At 48.5% G+C, this 21,889-nt stretch overlaps 1 protein-coding gene across 4 annotated transcripts in view; it reads left to right on the forward strand.

The window, feature by feature from the left end:
• The first annotated feature begins 7,912 nt into the window (after window positions 1-7,912).
• LOC115329991 (DDB1- and CUL4-associated factor 1) overlaps window positions 7,913-21,889 on the forward strand; it is a 69,367-nt gene continuing 55,390 nt past the window's right edge. For 2 of the 4 annotated variants that reach the window (XM_042286871.1, XM_042286873.1), the window contains exons 1-7: window positions 7,920-8,047; window positions 13,667-13,833; window positions 15,572-15,648; window positions 16,428-16,501; window positions 17,880-17,987; window positions 20,505-20,693; window positions 21,130-21,345. In XM_042286871.1, coding sequence (XP_042142805.1) covers window positions 13,694-13,833; window positions 15,572-15,648; window positions 16,428-16,501; window positions 17,880-17,987; window positions 20,505-20,693; window positions 21,130-21,345 — 804 coding nt within the window. In that variant the 5' untranslated portion in view covers window positions 7,920-8,047; window positions 13,667-13,693. Of the gene's footprint in view, window positions 8,048-13,666; window positions 13,834-15,571; window positions 15,649-16,427; window positions 16,502-17,879; window positions 17,988-20,504; window positions 20,694-21,129; window positions 21,346-21,889 lie in introns of all 4 variants that reach the window. The other 2 variants (XM_029991705.3, XM_042286872.1) reach the window with 2 other exon arrangements.

The following is a 21,889-nucleotide window of genomic DNA, read 5'->3' on the forward strand; positions in this document are numbered from 1 at the left end:
GCCGCGACGGCGCGAGTCTTCTCGGGGTCTGGGCGGACGCCTTCGTTACTAACCACGTGGCCAAGGAACTTCAGTTCGTCATAGGCGAACCGGCACTTTGACGGCTTGAGTGTGAGTCCGGCGGTCTGAATGGCTTGAAGAACAGCTCGGAGTCGTCTCAAGTGCTCGTCGAAGTCAGCTGAAAATACTACGACGTCGTCAAGGTAGACGAGACAACTCTGCCACTTCAGCCCTGCCAGTACGGTGTCCATGACACGCTGGAAAGTTGCTGGCGCTGTGCATAGTCCGAAGGGCATCACCTTGAACTCGTACAGTCCATCCGGCGTGACGAAGGCTGTCTTCTCTCGGTCCCGTTCGTCGACCTCGATTTGCCAGTAGCCGCTCTTCAGGTCCATCGATGAAAAGTATCGAGAGTGGCGCAGCCGGTCTAGAGTGTCGTCGATGCGGGGGAGTGGGTAGACGTCTTTCTTCGTAACCGTGTTTAGCTGCCGGTAGTCCACGCAGAACCGAAGAGTTCCGTCCTTCTTCTTAACCAGCACGACTGGAGAGGCCCATGGACTGCTTGAAGGTTGGATTATGTCGTCATTCAGCATCTCTTGAACTTGCTGATGGATCACCTCCCTTTCCTTAGCGGAGACTCTGTACGGCGATCGATGCACAGGGCGCGCGTCGTCCTCAGTAACAATGCGGTGCTTGGCAACCGCGGTCTGGCGCACCTTCGACGACGTCGCAAAGCAGTCGCGGTATTCGGCGAGGAGGTTAACCAGCTGACGCCGTTCAGGGTCCGGAAGCTTAGGATCAATGTCTAGCTGCGCTGGCGACGTACTGTCTTGCTGGGGCGGCGAGGATTCGTCAGTGATCGCAGTGATTTCGGCGGGGTTTCGGAGTTTCTCGACGTGGCCCACGGCTGCACCTTTCGTGAGGTGTTGCGTTTCGTTTCGGAAGTTCGTCACGAGGGCCACAGTCCGCCCATCCTCAAGTTCAGCTACTCCCCTTGCGACGCCTATGCCTCTTCCCAGGAGCAATTGGAGGCTTCCCTCGAGAAGAACTTCGCCACAGGAAGCTTCATCGATCCCGACAAGTACGAAAACACTCGACCGCGGTGGTAGGTTTACGTGGTTTGCGAGGACTCGGACCGTGGGTGACGTCGCTTCGGGTTCCTCCGCTGGTGGAGCAGGTTTTCGTAGCGTCAGCCGGTTTGTTCCGAGGTCGATGACGGCGCCATACTCGCAGAGAAAGTCCATTCCGAGGATAACGTCCCTCGAACAGTCTTGCAGAACGACGAACTTGACAGGGCACGTTTCACCGTGGATCTCGACGCGAGCAGTGCATCTCCCGACTGGTGTGATGAGATGACCTCCAGCGGTTCGTATTTGGGGTCCTTCCCACGGCGTCATGACTTTTCGAAGGCGGCGGGAGAGCCTCCCACTCAAGACTGAGTAGTCTGCTCCGGTGTCCACGAGTGCCGATGCGTCGTGACCGTCGATGACGACGTTTAGGTTGTTGGACACCGTTGCAGGGGCGTCGTAGCGATGCGTGGCGTCGGGAGAGTGGGAGCGCTCCGGCGTTCTTGGAGGCTCTTTACGTCGGTCGTCTTCGGCAACTCCACCTCCAGGGGTTGCCGCGCCTAGTTTCCCCGGCGAGGAGCGAGGGGCGACAGGCTTTCACGTCGGGGTCGGTGCATCGGCGAAGCTGGACGTCGTGGCGATGGCGACCGGAACTCTCGGCGGGACGCAGGCTCGGGGGACTGAGGTCGTCGCAGGTACTCGTCGATCTCGATAGGGCGTTCACCATGACGGGGGCGCGGGTCGTTCGGGTGGAACCCGCGTAGCCCGAGTCGTCGGTATGGGCATCGGCGGTAGGTGTGGTCCGCTTCCCCGCAATGAAAGCACAGAGGGCGTCGGTCGGGCGTTCGCCACACGTCGGTCTTGCGGGGTGCGCGAGGCTCCGGGCAGGCGTACTGGACCTGGTCGTTGTGGCGTCGGTCGTGCTGCGGCGCAGGAGACTGACGTCGGGGCGGCGTGACATAGGTGCGACGAGGAGGCGGTGGCCGTCGGGCCACTGCGGCGTAACTCAACGTCGGTGGTTCCGGAGCGGTGCTGACGACAACCTCAGGCTGCAGCGCTTGCTGGACTTCTTCCCTGACAATCTTGGCGATTGAGGGCGAGGCTGGGCTTGCGGCGGCAGGTAGAAGTTTCTTGATCTCTTCCCGGACGACGTCTCGGATCATCTCGCGGATGTCCGCGGTGTTGCAGCCGGAAGGCGAAAAGGAACCGACGCCGGGAACTCGGTGATAGTGGGTGGCTCGTGCTAGAAGGGCACGTTCGATGTTGGTGGCCTCCGTCATGAAGCCTTCGACGGTGGTAGGCGGGCTCCGCACAAGACCACCGAAAATGCTTTCCTTGACGCCACGCATCAAGACTCTGAGCTTCTTTGCTTCGGATGCTTCGGGATCGGCGCGGTTGCTCAGTCGCAGGACATCTTCCACGAAGCTAACGATGCTCTCGTTAGGGCCTTGAATCCTCGCTTGAAGAAGCTCTTCCGCGCGTTCTCTTCGGTGTTCGCTCATGAACGTTCTTCGCAACTCAGCCTTGAGTTGCTCCCAGGAAGTGATCGAAGCTTCGTGGTTCTCGAACCAGTTCCGGGCGGTGGCTTCCAAGGCGAAGTAAGCGTTTTGCAGACACTGTTCCGGTGTCCATCCGTTATGACGGGCCACTCGTTCGTACTGTTGTACCCAGTCGTCGATGTCTTCGTGGCTTTCGCCGTGGAATGGAGCCGGTGTCCGAGGAGCGACGGGTAGGTAGACGACGGCAGGAGCGGTGGGGGCCTGCGACTGGTTGTTCATCGTCGTCTTCTTCGGCTTGGGTTTGTCCAGCAGCAAACCGTACTCCGGATCCTCTCCCTTGGTGCGGCGGCTGGTCCGAGTTTCAGGTTCCGCGCTGAGTGGTCTTCTCAGCGAGCTTGGAGTCGGGCTTGCACTGCGGGTCCTGGGAGGGGAACGCTGCAAGGGCATGCGGTACCCGGCACCTCCACCAAATGTCACGAGTGGTGACCAAACAAAAAAACAGGAAATAAACAGAAAGAAATAAACGTTTAATGTGGCGAACTTGTGCCAAAAAATAAAGAAGGAAACAGAAGAAAGCAGAGCGTCGCGGGCGTCGAAGTCGGCGACAAAAGCAGGAATAAATGATAGAAGTTACGAGCGGTACATGAATAAACGAGAACTTTCTGGAGGTCCGTGACCGAGCGTTGCTTTCTCAGCCCTGGGCGCGGCATTATAATACGCCCCGAAACTTCGTTTCGACGTACAAAGCCCTATAGTAGAACAGACGGCCCCAAATTTTACGAGGGGCTTGATACCGGTGCGATATAACATTTTAAATAGCTAAAGTACCTATCAAAGATCACATAAAGAAAACACCGAGTTTTTACAGTAGGGCCAAGTAAACCCCGATCATTTTTTTTCTAGTCAGTAAAACAAACATTAATTATTTCGATAAGTTGTACCACACGGCTATCAAGCCCCTTGTTAAATTTTGGGGCCGTCTGTTCGACTGTAGGGCGCTGTAACGTCGAATTGAAGTTTTGGGGTGTATTATATGGGACAAAGGGTGTAACGATACACCTTTTGACACCATTTTTACTTAAAAGTTAGGAAAAGAGACGGACGCTGTGAAAAAAAAATGAAGCGTTTTATAGAATTGCCTGATACGGCTTCCGACTTGTTCATTTACACCGCGGTCAAGGGAGTGTAGCGGCCACCAGAGTAGGTCACACACGGTGTAAACGCCCTAATGTACACGTTACACCTTTTTTTCCGGAATGAGTAATCACTCGATAAACCAGTGAAGACAGTTGCTTGGTGTTATGTGCATATTGTATATAATAATTACATTTTCTGCTTCGTCCCGTAGTCTTGAACTTCAATATCCACTTTCGGCCGGTCCATTCACACCAGGTTCAAGGGAGCGCAGTTGTCATTCACCAGAAAGCACGCCACACACAGCGTAAACGCCCTTAAAGGGTGTATCCGTTACACCTCTCTTCTTTCGGAGGGAGTAATTTGGACTCCCGCGCGTGCGCGCAGCTGCAACCGCAAACGACACGCTAAAAGGAATACAAAAACAAAACACAAAGGTAGCGAACGATGCACGCAAACGAATGGGACGGCGCAGACAAAAGATTCGATCGCTTAGTCACAGCGTCTCGCTTCGGGGACCGTCTATTCAGGCGGGTCACCACGTGACTCACGTCACGGTCACGTGACTCGTGAAAGCGGTCACGGTCCGAGTCAGTCCCCGCCGTCGCACCATTAAGGCCCTCCCCCCCTCCGCCCACACAGGGCACAAGCGCACATTCCCAGACGGAGCCTTTCGTAAGGCACTGCGCGGAGTTATTGCGACAGGGGGCGACCCGACTTCTACGTAACATTGTGGTTGGAGAACGAAACGATGCCGAAACGTCCTCCCCAGACACTGGGCCTTGAGTACAGCCGTATTCACACTGCTCAGGACTATCAAGATGGCAGCTCCCAGAAGTTGTATACTTGCTAACGTCTATATCGTATATACGTTCACGCGTGCAATCCCCTGTGACAAGAATATCGTACGGCCTCTCGCCTCGTTTCAACGTCTCATTGTATTTCTAGTTCCTAATCCGTCGCCAGGGTCATCGTCTCTCTATAACAGCTGCCCCACTTCCGTGCGATCGTTATCGGTTTCATAACGTTATGTGGCACTGCGCTGAACTCCCGAGACAATGGTGAACGAGAAGATGTATATACGAAACTATACGAACGGAATGACTGATTGGTATTCTTTTCTGCCACTTGGGCGGGCAACCGGGCCAACTGGGCAAGTATAATTTGAACAGCGGGCACACCGATCATATACATTATACAAAAGACACGGTATGCGTTGCAGACATAATTACAGATTTATTATCGGACACACCTCACGGATGTGCGAAACATGATTGCTTCATACACATATATGTTGTTCAAACATGTGTGCGGACTGTCTCTTGTATGATGTGTTAGTGGTGTGATCGCCGCTTTAAATTTCTGCTTCGTGAAAATGAACATTTGCAACCGCAGTAAGAGAGTTCTGGCAGCTTTCGAAGCTGCGACGAAGAGACACATCGGTTGAGGACACACGAAAAACATTAACAAAACAGTAAATAATGTTCTTTTTCAAACTATAGCTTTCAATTGTCTTCTGCGCAACGCTTTTAGGAGTAGCAGAGAATGCCTGGCACTAAACTGCCATTCGAGACAAAAAGAAAAAAAAATACACAAACACATTGTCGAAGCTATAAAACGTATTACAAGTCACGGTTCACCGTAAGGTTCTGTCGGACCATTGGAAACCCTCCGTGGTTTACGGTGGTTCGACTGCGTTCTATTAGTTCGTCTGCTCACTCAGCGACGCTATCCGATACAACGCAAGATAAAAACAAACCGGGTCAAAGATCCGCAACGCGTGTTCGGGCATAATGAACGCAATGCCGTCTATGCGTGACTGCGTGATCTTGCCATGCAGGCAAACGGACGGAAGACGTGTTCGCGAATTCGTCAGTTTTAGACCAGAGGCGAAACACAAGCCGAGCGCAGTTCCCGCGCGTCCGCCAACACGTCGTTCGCGGTGCCATCCGGGTTTTTTTCAGCGAACACAGGACAACACGACCGCCCTTCCTCAAGAGTCAAGAGTGTAGCAGACGATAATCGCGGAAAGCAAAAGTATCGCCGTGAGAAGCGACCTGGATTTCGCGACACCACCTTTTCCTTGATCGCCAAGCTCACTTGGATAAGCCGGTTTTATAGTGTAAACACCGACAACAAATAATGAAACAACCACAAAAAAAAAGTGCAAATCACATGGCGTACGAAACTGCTCTGTAAACAAACGTACGATCCAGACCCTCGGCTCAAACCGCGAACCATACGGTATCAGTCCAATCGGCACGAACGGTAACCGAAACGGTAAACGATAGCGGAGAGATATGCGGGAGAAACGGATACGTGTGAGCTTACCGTAGGCATATCCTCGGCAGCTCGGGTAGGTCCGGCGCGTTCGCTCGGCGACTTGGCGTTGAACAAAGCGAGTCTCTTTCAAATTTCGCCCCCATTACGATCCAGGAGGTGACTTGAAGAACGGAGGGAGAGAGTAGTTGCTTTGGGAAAGGGGGAAAGCCGCGGAAAGGGAGAAAGGGTTAAGAGTGGAAAGGAGGAAGTGCAGGTAACTACAAACACTGCTCTCTTTCGTTTGATATTCCCTTTCCTATATTTGAATACGGCGGTGCGCTCGATTTGTCGGCTCGGCGCTCACTTATTGGGAATTGAAAGAAGAAAAAAATATCGTTGGGTTATTTAATCGAGGTCGGAGTTAAAGAAGGTTACCTGCGTGTCAGGTGGGGTAGTTTAGGGTTGTGACGTCAAACAACTTGTGAGTGTATGGTGGAGATAACGTTGAGTGGAGAGGCGTGGTCGTCGCCAACGGGAGTTTCGAAATACACCCAGAAAATTAGATTTTTTTTTGTGAATATTGATGTAGAGTTTTTTTCTTTATAAACCTAACTACCAATGTATTAACCGAACAGCAATTTTTACTATTTCTTTTTCTTTTTTGCTTCCGTCACAAAAATTGTTTAAAGTTCAGCATTTTTTTCTTTATGAAAACGTTGCTAATACACAAACACACAAAATGTTACTTGTTATTTCACCTTCTTATTTTGTGTTGAAATGGCGTTCAAACGAATCATTCGAGAGCGATGAAATGAACAGCAGAAGTCCCGGGTTCATTGCTGGCATGGCGACTACCGGATCACCTTCTTCGATAACGGCTATCAATATATTTGTCGCCCGGCTGCAAAGGTAGGTACTTGTTTGCTGTCGTCCATTCATTGTTATCGTACATAGCTGCATGAAAAAAAGTTGAGTTAAAAAAGCAGAGAGGAAAAAAACGAAACACAGAAACAAGCCATACGTGAACATAAATAATGGTTATCTTATCACCATGTTTACACTTAGTCAAAGTCCTGTCAATCGGGAAACGATACTGGCTCTTTAGTGCAACTTAACCTACACAAGTTTGAATCTAACACAAAAGAACAAAAGCGCGAGCGAGTTGGTGTAAATTAAATACCCACACCAAACTCTACCTCTCAAGTTGGCGCCAAACAGCTACACTTTTCAACGCACAGGTCGCTTCGATGGCAGTAGGACGTGCGAGGAAACTGAGGTATGTCGGCGCCCTCGTGTTCGCATTAACGGAGTCGCGCCATGCAATTATTTGCAATACCTTTGTAATTAAAATGCTTGGTGTAATATGAGTACTCAATTTCTGCTTTAATAGACAAGCTTGTGACATTTTTGTAACAACGGAAAGCAAAGCGAAGCTAAAACGAAACCCAAACTCGGAAGGCGCGTGCGCACCGCTCTCAAAACGAAACCAGAACTCAAGCAAACGACGACGGCTGTGTTCTAAATTTACTCACTCTCACTCCAGAGTGAAGGTTCAGTCCCTTGACGTTCGAAAACCTACTCGCGTCGAGCGTAAATAAAATTTCTCAGTGCGTGCTTACACGTGATAGCACGCTTTGAGCGGGAGTAGCCTAGATCCACTCAGGTAAAATTTAAAACAAAAAGTCAAAAAGTTAAAATTAATGTGACGTCATCATCATTTTTAACTTCTTCAACGCGTAAAATCGGAATGCACCTAACAGGGCATGCGCTGGTTGGTTTTGCTTTGAAGCAAAACGAAAGCAATGAATAACAACTGTTTAAAAAAATACCGATATAAACTTTTGAGCCTTAAAAATCAGTATTTTTAGAGTATTTTTTTCCACTTCACGGGTTGTTTGCCGACTTAAAAAAAGAAAATATCTTCAAAACAAACGCAGACGAGAACGATTGTTGCGCCATATGGTGGCAGGTAAGCGAAGCTTAGCACGTGGCACACGGTGCACGGTCGTACGTTGGTCGTGCGTTCGAGCTTGGAGCTAAATACCGGGCTAAAACCGCGTGGAGTGACCACCTGAACCCACACAGGCAAGTCATTTGCGCACACTTACGTGATATAATCACGAATGCTCACGATTTTCCCCCAGAAGCGTCTCTGTTTGTCACTAAATATCCGCCAATGCACCGACAATAAGCTAGGGTTAGCCGCAAGCAGCTGAACTTTTCTTATTTTTACCGCCTAATCCCAGCTGAAGCTCAGCTCCATATCCGATTTAGGCTATGTGCGTACTTCGTAAGTTGCTGTGTGATGTTGAACGGTGCGTTTAACATCACACCAAGGTGAAGTAAAGCAGAGATGGGCGTTAAAGATCCGTCTCGCTGTGTAACTCGTCAGCTGTTGCCATTCATTCGCGAGTTCGGAATCGGGCACTTGGTTTTCATTACGAGCGTCCTAATTAGCCATTTATTTAATAGCCTGTAGCTTTAAGATCATCCGTTATCTACAATATAGGTAAGCTTGACCGTGACGATCCGTCAGCTCGCAAAGGTAGCAAGCGGCTTTCGTGATACGTAGCCGGCGTCTGAATATTCCGGGGTTACGATAAAAACAAAAAAACATAGCATCAATTGAGTGCCTTTCTTTCTCTTTTCATCTCGAGTTTAATGACACCTTAGATGCAAGTGCGCGCTAGCTCCAGGGAATTTGTCATCTCGACTGGTTGAAGGCAGGAAATGTGAGGTTTGCCGCGTTGGACGTGATCGGTGTTGAGTCGAAAGGAGCGTCCATGTTTGGAGGTTTGAATGTGGCGGGATTTTCAGCTCGTTGATTCGAATTTTCCGGACCTCGTATGATTACGAGTTTCACAAAGCGCGTTCTTAATTGTTACCAAGGTTCCCAAATGTCCTCAAGTTCGTCGGCTTTCGCTCGAGGTTTCGATGTAAGACCGGAATCAGCTGACTTAACAGCTGATGCTGTCAGCTGACCACTCTGATTTGGCAGGCGTGCGTTTTTGCATTTTTTGTTTCGTACAGTTGTTGGCTAGCTGGACTTTGATCAAAATTGCTGTTTTGAGAGTGTGCTTTCCACGTGATACGTGTTGGATTTTCATAAATCACGAGTTGACAGAAAAAGAAAATTGTCCGTTTTTGAAACTTTTTCTACGACTTCATGTTGCCGACTTTGGCTAACTCGACATTTCGACGATCATGTTTCTCAATTCCGAATTTCAATGGTTATGCAGGGGATGCAAAACACAAACAGGCGCTGCAAAAAGAAAAACAATTTTTGTTTTAACCAGTGTTCTTTTACTGTCCCAGAACTGCTTACATAGGGACATTGAAGCAATGTCTCACTTAGCCTTAGACGTTGTACATTTGTACATGGAATTTTGTGATGCCGGCACAACCGTTATGATCAGTTTGTTGGCCAACGAATTGGTTTCGTTGGCCAACAAACTGATCATAACGATTTTGCCGGTATCATGAAATTCACAAAATACTAGAAATCGTCTGCTTATACTTGAAGTTCGTCGGTATTGCTTGGAATGTGTCCTCCATGTTTTCCAATTGTAGATTGCATCTTTTCTGAAATTCAGCTCCTTCAAAGGGCCTAAATTTGGCTTTTGGCAAAATGCAGTAATTTTTCAGGCACTCTCACTCTTGTAAGCTAACACCAGGCAGAAATGTACTTTCCACCAAACAGTTTCTTCTCGAGTGTTTTCAGTTGCGGTGCGAAAAAAGAAGGGCAGTGATTGTTTCGACGTCCACTTTTAAAATAATCTTCAATATTACTTTGACGTCTGTGACGCCACTGTCTGAAGATGTGGAAATATTTTCAAAACATTTTGACGTCCCCCTCGTCAAAATATTTTTGTCATTATTTTCATGTTTCAAACTTCAATCACTCCCCAGCCCGACAGCCCGAGTTCGGACTGGGGAGCGATCGAAAGTGGCTGTAAAAAATAATATAATCTTGCTTTCAGGCAGCGTCACGGTTGGACATATATTTTCCGAAAACAAATGTCACACAGTAGGCTGCTCTATTTTTAAAAAAACTTTTTAAGTAATGTAAAATGCCAAAAAGAAAAAAATCTTCTCAAAGCACATTAATTATTAGGCTGCTCAGAACGTTTGCTTGGTTCTGCCCAAACAAAATGGAGCGCCGCTGCTTTTCACAATTTATTTCGCATGTTTTACATAGACAAAGGAGTTGTATGCCGTGTCATAAAATTTGCAGTTGATCGGAAAATGGGTGTATCTTGTACAACCGTGCCAGAACCTTTTTTCGTTTGCACCGGTCAAGGAACATCAAAGAGACAATGTTTGCATTTACAACCTTTTATTTAACATCCCAATCATTTCTTAGTTAACCCAGTTAACCAGCTCGTTAACCCCAAACCAAACAGAAAATCTAAACTAAACAACAAACTCACAAAACTCGGATAAAAACGGTATGGAAGCCAGATGCAAAGCAAGGCTGCAACCATACGAAGATGCGCTCGCACGATATGGGGGCATATCGTGCGAGCGCATCTTTGCGCTTGCACGATATGCCCCCATATCGTGCGATGAGGGGGCATATCGTGCGTGTAACACTCAAGAAAAATTTCTTGAGTGTTACATAGTGTATGCACTTGCATTTGTTACGTGCATTCAAGACAGAGGGATTTCCAGCTCTGGAGGCATGAGGTTTAGGGAAGCTCGTTTTAACTAATGCCGTTTTACTAACCCCAGTTTATTGAATCCCGAATTCGCTAATAGAGGCGATGAACCTCTATTAGTGAATTCAGCCGCCGCGAAGTGGCATGTACGGATGGGTCACAGGAGTTAACATTTTTGTACTGAGCCGCCATAGATTGCCACCGCAAAGCCTTTTTTAAATAGCGTTCCCTTTTCGATAAACGGCGTTTTTCTGAATTGAGGCTCTGCGTTCTCTAAGCTGTGCTTCGATAAAACATGCCCATTCTCTAAAATGTATTTCGATGAAGTGGCACTTGATCAATCGTAGTGGACACATCCAGGTCGCCTCTGTTGTAGATTTAAAACTTTAAGTGAGACGCGTGCCGAAATAACATGCGAGTTCAGAACATCACCGCCGGGCATGTCAGGTTCGAATGAATCAACTGTTGAGCCAGTCCTTAAAGAAAGGAGGAGGAAACCCCTCCATTTTTTAGCGTTTCGTCTGCATGCTCCTCCCCGGCCTTCCTTTCCCTCGCCCTATCTTGAGTTACAGCGGTCTATATGACCGAAACTTCTTCGGCACGCAATACATGCATCCATCAAAACGTCAACACAACACCGACAACACCATCAGAAACGAAACAGGTTCCACCATACCACTGCGACGGCTGCATTGAAGGCGGACGTCGAAATAAAGGAGCCACTATTTTGATGTTTTACAGAAGTGGCGTCACAGACGTCGAAACAATTTTGAGATATTTTGATGGTGGGTGTTGAAATAGTGACTGCAACAAAAGAACAAATAGTCTGTACGAGGCACTTACCCTAAGAAAAGCTCTCAATGAATTTCTTGTGGGCTGAGTGTGGGCTTATCCATTGATCGCACCTCTGTTTGAAACGAGCACCAAAGCAGCGCTTGTATCCAATTCGTTTGTCCCACTCTGCTAACAATTAAAATGTGCAGGTTTCGTGTTAGCTGCTTCGGTATGTGCACGTCTCCGACTTCTTCTTTCGTCGGCCACCAGAAAACCGCCATTAGCATGCTGCAGATGCCATGCACTCTGATGACCACAGTGATCAAAGTGGCCAGACTGAATTTCAGAAAGAGTGTACTAAAGCTTGAAGTTCGCTTTAGCATCTCTCCGAATTATCATCTGCTATGCAAAGCACAAGTTTGGCTGCTTCTTTAGCTGGGGTTGCAGCGACATTAGAATGCAGAGCTCTGATTGGCTCGGATGGAGAGATAGTGGGTAGACGTGAATGCTAGCTGCCTTGGGGTCTACCCAGTATCCTTCCAGTCTGAGCCAATTGGAGCTCAGCGTTCTGACTTCACCACAACCCCTGCTCAGAAGCAGACGAACTTGCTCTCCACATAGCTTCCTTGCACGAGACCATAATGTAACACCACTCCCGGTTTTGAAATTTTGTTGGTGCTGGTCGGAATTTGTTAGAGGCATTCGTTGCTGTTATGCTATGTTTTGCGTGCTTTGGGGCCGTGTTCACGCTGTAGCTTGTCCTCTCAATGGAGGTTTAAAATGGTCAGTTGTACCGTAATTCATTGTTTCAGCCGTAAAGGTTGGCAACAAAATGTAGCTGTGACCAGCAGTATTGATGGTGGTAAATATGCCTAAAAGCACGAACAAAGAAAGAAGCGCACAGGACGAGGCGTAACTTGCAACTGACCTTTACTGAAAGAAACACTAAAAAAGAATAAAACTGCACATGCGCACAGATGATGGACAGCAGTATTGGTTTGTTTAAAATTCCAGCAGCCATTAGGAACCAGGACAAGGCGACGCTTGGGCAATTGGTTTGTCAGTGTCACAAATGGTTTCGACTGATACGCCGTCACAATCTCGATAGAAAAGCTTCGAAACCAACTAGGGATTTGTGGACTGCACTTTGTGTCAGGTGAGGAACATCTTTGCGATTGGCTATGGCAAGTAACGCAGATGAAATTATTCGTGTGGCACCTCCAGTACCCACCTGCGTATCCAGTCAAAAATACTTAGATGGAACAGCACGGATGTACAGTCACACTCACAGGCACAAGCATCCACATTACGAGTCAAAAAGTTTGAGGACCGGCTACAGTGCTGTTAGGTTTTGCACAGCGACCCCCAAATAATTTCACGTATAGGTGGCGGCACTAATTTTCTTGTCAGTCACCGCAGATGATTAGCACACAATGCATATCTTGCCATGCCGAGCGACGGCAGTCCATGCGCACAATCAAGCGCTGTCCGAGGATGTTAAGCACGAGTCACGCTTATTCTGACCTGCGTTCCGTCAACCACTCGCGACCAATCTGTTTTATCGACCAAACGCGAGTGAGGCAAACGCCAGGGGAGTGAGCGGCCCTATGGCTCTACGGCACTACCGCCGCCGCAATAAGACGCCATACACTTTCGACGTGGCGCCAAGGCACGGATGGCGGACGGCAATGTTGGTTTTGATTTTGAGGCTAACCGGAAGTGATGTCAGGTTCGAGAAACCTTTAGTCGCTGACGGGATGAGAAGGAAAAGGCGCCTCTTTTAGATGCCCATCCTCGCACGCGCTCGTTGCTTCCTGCCTTGCTGTGGCTGCACGTGCGCGCTCGGAAGCTCGCAATACGTCCATCTGTTCTTGATAACTAGAAGCTCGTACTTGAGGTCGTCAGACAACCGAGAGACCTCCTTGCCTTCATCTTTTCAGCGACTATGAAGTCTGGTTCAACCATTTCTGTTTAAGTGTAATCGACTGCGTCGCGACCACCCGTAGCTGCTTAAGAGGGGAAAAATACGCTGGTGCCGTCTGTTGGGTCGCCCTGGAACGGTTTCGATTTGTTTAATGCGCGTAAATTTGATCTCGCAAATACTGCTAAACCTTCGGTTTAGTTTCATACATATCGGAAATGTTACAGGGGAAGTGCTCGCAGGCGGCTGCTATGCGGTCAATTACTCTCGAATGCGAACGTGTGAGCCAGCTTTAATCTGCGTGCCTTGCAAGATGGTTACATGCGAGCATATGCTTGAATCACATTTCAGGGGCCGGTAGAGCGGGCCTGCGTAGTCATGGAGCCGGCGGCGGCGACTGCTGCTGCGGCTGCGGATCCCCTGCAGGGTCTCGACTCCGTGGCGGAGCTGTTCCAGCTTCTGCAGCAGTGGGAGTCCGAGAACGGATCCGGAGCCGATCCGATTCCGCTGCTTACCAAGTGAGTGCTCCCCTCCACCCGGCGTCTTGTGTAAAGTAATATCAAATGTCGTTTGTTTTTAATTTGTGGAATGAAATGGTAATGAGTAAGATAATCCTCGTACGCTACTTGGAACGGAAGTCACTCTTTAATTTTGAAAATATAACAAGTACATTGCTATGCTACAGAAAGGATGCATTACCGACAATGCATAGCACACCTACCGTGAAATACCGAAGAAGTGCCCACCCTACTTTCGTCAGAGAGTTTTAGTAGATCGTCCCGATATCTCCGATAACGATACCCAATAATCTGCTGATGCCTTGCCTGCTTGCGCATGCATCGTATCATTATGGGGTATCGTTGTCGTAGGTATTGGAAGGACTTGCTAAAACTCCCTATTGAAAACTGGGTTTAATCTAGACTTGGGCGCTTGTGCGATCAATTCGATAAAAATGAAGATGGCGGTGAATAAAGACTTTTGAAGGCAGCGTGAACGGAATCGGAGAGGGCACATTTATTCTTTCATTATATGTCCATCATTGCCGCTGGCGGTCTCGTGGCCGCTGCAACGGGGTGAATATTTTCAGCTGATGCAGGTGCTTTAGAGGGGGTAAGTGCTGAAAGGGGTACCGGCGATTTTTTGGGCGACCCTAACTAACTATATTTTCTGAATCCATGGCCTTTACCCTTTCCAGTATGCCATTTAGTATAGTGAAATTCAGAACAGTTATTGTGAAATTAGCAAATAAAAATGACGCCAAAACCAACATTTATATATACCCACACTTTTCACTGCCGTGACATCAGTGACGGGCAGGCTTGCCAGTCGAGCAGGCAGTCAGCAAATGAAATATGCCGAGCATTTGTTCTGTGCCGGAGCGCGGGTACCGGAACGAGCTTCCAAAGCATTTGTTCAACACCATGAAACTGCTTGTGATCAGTTAGGAACAAATTCTACCGTGCAAAGAGCGAACCCCTGCCTGCCACAGGCGTCACTTTTTCATTGTTGCGAGTAGATTTTTTATTTGAAAAACACGACAAGGACGAAAATTTTAAATTCAATAACTTCGCAAAGAAATATTATTTTGGCATAGTATTTTGGATACTGTTCCAGCTATGTTTCTTGGTGTGTTTAGCAAAATGTTTTGTTTTGGAAATGTTACTAGTGGACGCTTGTAAGAAGTGGGCACTTGCATCATATTTTTTTTTTATATTTACAACTCAGCACGCTTCCAGACACTCCTTACGTTCTCATGCCCGTTGGAGATCGGAATCACTCCACCGGCTCTGAAGCCACAGTAAAACTTCCAAAGTCGTATGGCTTTCTGTAATTGCCAGCATTGTAACCTTTAAATTCCTTCATATTCACGGTGGACAAGTGTTTGAAAACGCGCCTTTGGCCCGTGGGAACCAATCAAAGAGCAACATAGAGAATGCGCTGGGAATGTGCGATGACTAGGCAGCCAAATGCGCGCCCATATTGGTAGAGGTCGGGGGAAACAAAATCATGTGGGTGCACGCAGTATGCGAGGGGCTGACGAACTTGCACGCCGTAATTTGCCGAATTTTCTCCCCGAGCCAGTTATAACTACGATTTACATCCCCTCCTCCACCCTAGCTTTGTTTGATTCAGTAACCTCTTCAACTTCTTATGTGTGGGGGAGGTTTTGGTCCTTATGGTTTGCTTTGCTGGCGGATGTACGAGTGGAACTTCTTACGAACTGGCTGCTAACATCTATTTTTCGTCTTTTCGCAGGATGGCCGAGCTCTTGGAAAAGGAGACCGAGGCCTACCTCAAGATGGACCCCGACCCCTTTGACGACCGGCACCCCGGTACGACTTTCCTTCCGGCGCTATTTTTTAGGTACATCAAGTAAAGTTGCAATGTGCTAGTGATACCAGTATAGGCATTTCAGGCACAAATGTATAGGTATTGCGCACCGATAGCTTAGAGGGAAGCTGAAGGGGCATCTGTATTTCAAAAAACTGCGAAAAGTTTGATTCAAGGAACCCTACAAATTGTGTGCGTAGCTTTCTTTCTGTTTGATAAGTAAAAGTGCCATTATCGCCAATTAAAATTTCGACGAAGCTCTGCCTGTTGCTGCGTAGGAGAGTATGGGAGCGGAAAGAATAACTGCCAAGAGTGACATCATCTGCAGGGTCAGATGACCCTCACTCGCCGCTAAGCTGAGTTAAAAACGCCAGAGGTGATGTCACGATGCTTTGGACAGATAACAGGCAGCAGAGAGGTTTGCTGCACACCCCATGTCAATTGCTGCACGTTTCTCCCCAAATAAAAGCGGTTTACGTTTAATTCTACCCAATTGAAGCACAATATTCAAATCACCGGACAAACTGCTATGTAAGTACTCCCGTCAAAAAGCACTTCACTGCCCTGTTAAGAAACGTAGGGCGTGGCAAGTTTCGAGCGTCTCGTCTTTTCTCCGCGGCCAATCGGATTACGGCATTTGTCGACGAGCGTGCGGCAGAATCGACTCGTACGGAGCACACAATGGCTCCGGCATCGTATGTGTTAGCTCGAACGGAGCACGAGGTCAGCTCCGGCGTAGCGCTAAGTGATTAGTTTGCGACTGATCAAGCTCCGACTGCAGGTCGAGCCCATCCGGACTGCACGCTGGGACATCTGCTCAAAACCCTCTTCAAGAACGACGACTTTATGAACAAGGTGAGTGCTGCTTTGTGTTTGGACTCGAGTAAAAAAACACTTCACCGCTGTTTTTTTTTTTTTTTTTTTTTTTTTTTTCTTTTAACGTTTGGGTGTGATTGATTGCATTGTGATGGCATGTAACTGCTTGGTGGTTAAACGTTTTTATTGAGGAAATGGTTATGTCAAGGCCTTTTGATAAATATCATCTAGCCTTTGTAACTGCTTGCGACAACATATGGGACACTGGCGCCATCTTTGATAAACGGTCACTTATAACATTTTCAGAATTATTTTGAACGCACGTCGGACGTGTTCTAGGGCTGCCCAACAGGTGGCACCAGCTTTATGTTGTCGTGCGTTTAGCATGCTGTGCGGTGCTTTGTGGTATCTCAAGGTTCAGGCCTAGCTTGTTTTTGAGAAATGAAACCTCCAAAGAAGCGATTAACACGAGCATGTTTTCGACAATTGCTGCATCTGCCATTTTGAAGCGCCGTCGACTCCTTACTATAGTAGTGTCATACTCTTTCTCGTCGTGCTTGCGATCGAAGCCGCAGCTGTAAGCGCACACGTCTTGCCTAGTACAACACTATCATTTAGACGAGGGTGGTGTGCATATCGTGGTGTTCCCAGAGTGGGGTACCTCCTTATACAAAAAAGTTTATTTTCGGTAGTTTAGATTTTTGGTTAAAAACATGCAACCACTTTTTTAGGTAGGATTTTTATTAAAAAATTTTGGGCTTTCTTTTTTTTTTTTCTGGCTGAATATTATGAATGGGCATTTTAATGGATACTGCATAAATTACTTTGAAGTTTGTTCAAACAAAATGAACATGTGTCTTTGGTTTGGCTGAAATTTGGAAAATAATGTTTTGCCACCATTGCAAGTCTAAAAAGACAAATAAAATTGAAAGTATAATTTAAAAAAATACTAAATTTTTCACTGCAGTTTGGGTGTGTGTGTATGTTTTTTTTTTTTTTTTAACACATCGTGACTAAATGTTTAGCTCTTGTGCAGTCTGGGATAACCTCTTTTTGGCTATTTCGTCGCACGTGCAACCTGAGGAAACTTTGACTGCAATCGAAGTGAAAGCTCAGAGTGCGTCCGGTGCAGCTTTGGGTCTCCCGCTGGAATACACCACCCCACTATTCCAGCTGCCGACGGACATTCTTGGCACACACGCACATCCATGTGCCACATTGGGACGAAGGAAATGTTGGAAAATTGCTTTATAGATTTAGGATGAAATGTGCCCAGCTCATGATTGGCCTGCAACGAATGAATCGAGACACAGATCGAGGTAGCAGAGTAACCTACCATCATCTCACTTTTTAAAATTCCCCTCGATATGCGCCGACTCATTGTCGTCTTCTTTTTTTCTTTTCTTACCACTGCCAGCTGGTCAACAACTACATCTTGAATCGGGAAGGAGGAGCCTTGAGTACGGCGGCGTGCCGTCTCCTCCTGGACATCCTGCCTGGGCTGGAGACGTCCGTGGTCTTCCAGGTAAGCTCGCTCGCTCCGTGCAGCACAGCTCGACGAGTCGCGTGAATGGCGTGCGCACCTATCCCCTTTTCTTTTGGCTCGAGGCGCGTTACATCGTAGGGTTCCTTATTCTTGGCAAATACCAAGAAACCTCGAAAGTTCACCCCCCGGTCGAGTTTCATCAAAACCGGGGATAACCGAAAAAGCTCGAATCGAAGCCGTCGTCAAATGCGAAAGCACCCAAGCTTCATGGAAAAAAGTCTTTACGCACAGTCCTTATCTTGCCCCGACCCGAGACGCAGCCGCTTTTTCTGGAACCACACGTGCAGAAGAGGGGCAAATATTACAACGACAGCCGTCACAACGACACTCTAGCAGCAATTGTGGCGGCTTTATGGCACACGGCAAACTCGGCAACGTCATTGAACCGCGTGGCCACATCTGACCAGAGTGGTTTGCCCCTCAATTGAGAGCCGGCGGGGCGCGGCGCCGGCGCCTGACTCGATCCAAAGAAAAGCGTTCTGCTGTTGCGGCGACGGTTTCGGCGGTAGCCGAAAGGCCTTGATTTTGTTTTGAGGGGGGAGGAGGAGGAGGAGGAGGAGGGAGGGAGGGAGGGAGGGAGGGAGGGAGGGAGGGAGGGAGGGAGGGAGGGAGGGAGGGAGGGAGAGAGAGAGAGAGAGAGAGAGAGAGAGAGAGAGAGAGAGAGAGAGAGAGAGAGAGGACGAGGAGCAGGAGCAGGAGCAGGAGCAGGAGTGGATGGACTTCGGCTTGTACGGGAAGTGCGCTTTCTTTCCTACATACTTTAGCCACAATGAGGCTGTGCCGTCTGCGATTAGTAAATAAGGGTGGATGCGTCTGAAGAAGAGTGTTAACATAGTCGTTGACGAGGTTAGAACTGCAAGGAGGAACTTCGGTTAATTGGCCTCTGGCGCGGGCCACCTGCCTTCGACAACGCGTCTGCGTCTCGTGCACCTTGAGCACGAGCGTGTTGGAAGGCACGGAGCACGGACCGCAGGTCAGGCATTCGAAAAACGTGCCCTGCCGTTCTTGCTTTGTCAGCGGCTATTCGAAGTGTGCTACGAGACCGCGGTGGCGCTACAGTGAGGTTCCTGGCGGAAGCGTTTCATGTCAAACACGACCGGACGGGCACGGACGCCTTGCATAGCGGCCAGTGCTTGTTCCTAAGGCCAGCTTCAGACGGGGCAATTACGACCAGCAGTTGACGTCGCGACACCAGCAACACGGGCCACCCGCATTCACACGCAGCAACCAATTGCTGCAATTTGCCATCATCATCATGAAATTTTATTTTTCTTGCACTATTTAGACACACAATAACGTGCTATAAACATGTTCTTATTAATCTAAATGATGTTAAGAATACTAACAGATCTTTCTTAAATGGTTTTATTTCCAAAAACGATCAACTTCAACCCAGAACTAAGTCTTTAGTTGTCATCATCACTGGCACGACATATCACGTGAAAATATTGTGTCTCTGATCGGCTGCAGCCGCTTTAAATGTCTTCGAATTGCTCCAAGTTTCTGGCTTGTTTCGAGCTGGACCTGATCTCAGCAATTCATGTTAATCTAGGCAAAGCTAGGGAACAACCCATCAACAACACCAAAATTGCTGAGAAAGTTGCCTTGTCTGAAGCGGGCCTAACGAATGTCGGCTTACCCGACCACAGCACTGTACAAAATGTTTAAGGCCACGCTCGCCACAAACTTCTCTTTAATCCGGACAAGAAAATTGAGACCGCAAATCCCCCGCACGCGCCTACGGAAACCGCCACAATTGTCTTGATCTCGGTACGTCTACTTGATCCGCCGGCGAACGAGGGGCAATCTGATAATAAGAGGGGTGAAAAATACTTCTCAGGTAAATCTTGTTGATTTCTGGTGCTGATAAATGCTGTCCCATAGCGATTTCCGGACCACCGAGCGCACGAACGTTTTGTAAAGGCATGTTCTGACGCGAAAAAAGGAAAGAGGTGGTGGCGTATCGCCGTCGGTGGCACTTACAGTTGCGGGACATACGACTGAACCCGAGCTCCGAGCAACTCCTGCGGGTCGAATGTTGTAAAATTGTGTGCGGAGCAACGCCGGACAGGTGTAGGTTTTTAAACTTCAAGGTGCCAAACCTTCGACTAAGGAGCGAGATTGAGAAATACGGCCGCAGGAAAAAGTAGACGTTGCAAGCACATCAGAAGAGGTCCGAGCGGGTAGCGCTTCACTATGCGACACAGCGCGGACGTCGTCGTTGGTGGCGTGCCAACCAGCTTTCGAGGCAGGGCGGCGCGCCCCTTAGGTATCGCCTGCTTTTAATAGTCTGTGGTCTATAACGTGCATTATGCAGTATTGACGCACGACCGGGTGCCGGTACGAAGCTTGTCTAGATCGGAACTGGCCAGGTTGGTGATTGAACCCAGAATCTCTGGTTTCTACGGCATTAGCCTTCGTTCTGCACGTGTTGCCCGCTGCCTTTGCCACAACAGTGCGGGAAAGGTGCAAATGTTTTGTTCCACCTTCCTTCAGGACACGGAGGGGCTGGTGCAGCGGCTGTACCAGTGGGCGGAGTCTGAGACCACGCCCCCCCTGCTCCAGTCCTACGCGACCGGCCTGCTGGCCTCGGCCATGGAGGTGCAAGACACGGCGGCCAACTTCCGGGAGGCCAACGCCCGGCTGGTGCCCGCCATGCTGCGCAGGCTCTGGCAGCTCGCGCAGGTTAGTGGTCGTTTCCTTAACAAAGGGAAGCTAAACCATTTCTTTTTCATTGATAAAGAAGAAGGAAACCTTTTTCCGTCAGTGAACGTAAACGAGAGAACTTTTTTTTCTTCTCGAGTGACGGGAGTGGTACAGTTTTTTTGCTGTCTGTTAATGTGAAGAGCGTGGTTTTTTTTCCGTCAATAAACAAAAATAAAAAGGTTTTTTAACGTCAATAAACAGAAAAAGAATGATTTCTTTTTAGATCAAATGCAACGATTTCCTTTTTGATCAAGAAACAGGGACAATGGTTTCTTTCTTGTAATAAACGGCAATGGCACAATTTCATTCTTGTCAATAAATGGAAAGGCACAGTTCTTTCCCATCAATAAACGATAGCAACGCTTTCTTTACCAACAATGAACAGAACAGCATGGATTCTTTCCCTTCTACCCAGGTGACGCCAGAGGAGGTGGTGTGCCGAACACCGGAGCGGCCTTTCTCACACCTGAACGGCGAGGGCGGTCGGGGGGCGGCCCACCACGGATCGGACAAGCGGGCGGCAGACTGTGTGCCCTCCACGCCACGCAAGAGCCCCTCCGGTCCGCCGCTGAACGAGTGCTCCAACAGCAGCTGGGCTGAGCTGGAGCCCCTCATGATCGGCTCCCACCAGGTAGCCAACCGCCACCTTTGTCGATCGATCGGCCTCGGTCCACCAATTGACTGATTGGTTGTTCCTCGGCTGCCAATCAAGTAGGACGAGTGATGAACAGCTCGTCGTCCAACGCACCACCGGATCTTCTTCCTATTCAGCTGATTGGCTGATTGAGTGGCCGATCAGTCGACAAAAGAGAAGATCCCGTGCCACATTTTTCGTCGGTTGATCGGCCACTTGTTAGGCTGATAAGTCGACCTTGGAGGAGGGTACATTGTTCAATGAGCTGCTTATCGCTTCTTTAAGGAACATTAACACCTGATCGCCGCGAAGAGCGGCACAATCGTTTCAAAGCAGTGCAGATGTTTCTCTCCAGATGTCTGCAGTTCTTGTTATCAATGCTGCACATACCAGGCTCATTCTATTTACCTACAGCAGCCTGCACCGGTGCAGTAAAGTATAGCGCAGTGCAGCAAAGTGTAGGGCAATGTACAGTTGGCGACCGATTTTTCTGCCTTCGTGGGGGCTGAAAAAGCATCTGAATAATAAAGCAGTCCAAAAA

This window comes from Ixodes scapularis, unplaced genomic scaffold (genome assembly GCF_016920785.2).
Source record: "Ixodes scapularis isolate PalLabHiFi unplaced genomic scaffold, ASM1692078v2 PGA_scaffold8__174_contigs__length_109621045, whole genome shotgun sequence".
Taxonomy (NCBI): domain Eukaryota; kingdom Metazoa; phylum Arthropoda; class Arachnida; order Ixodida; family Ixodidae; genus Ixodes; species Ixodes scapularis.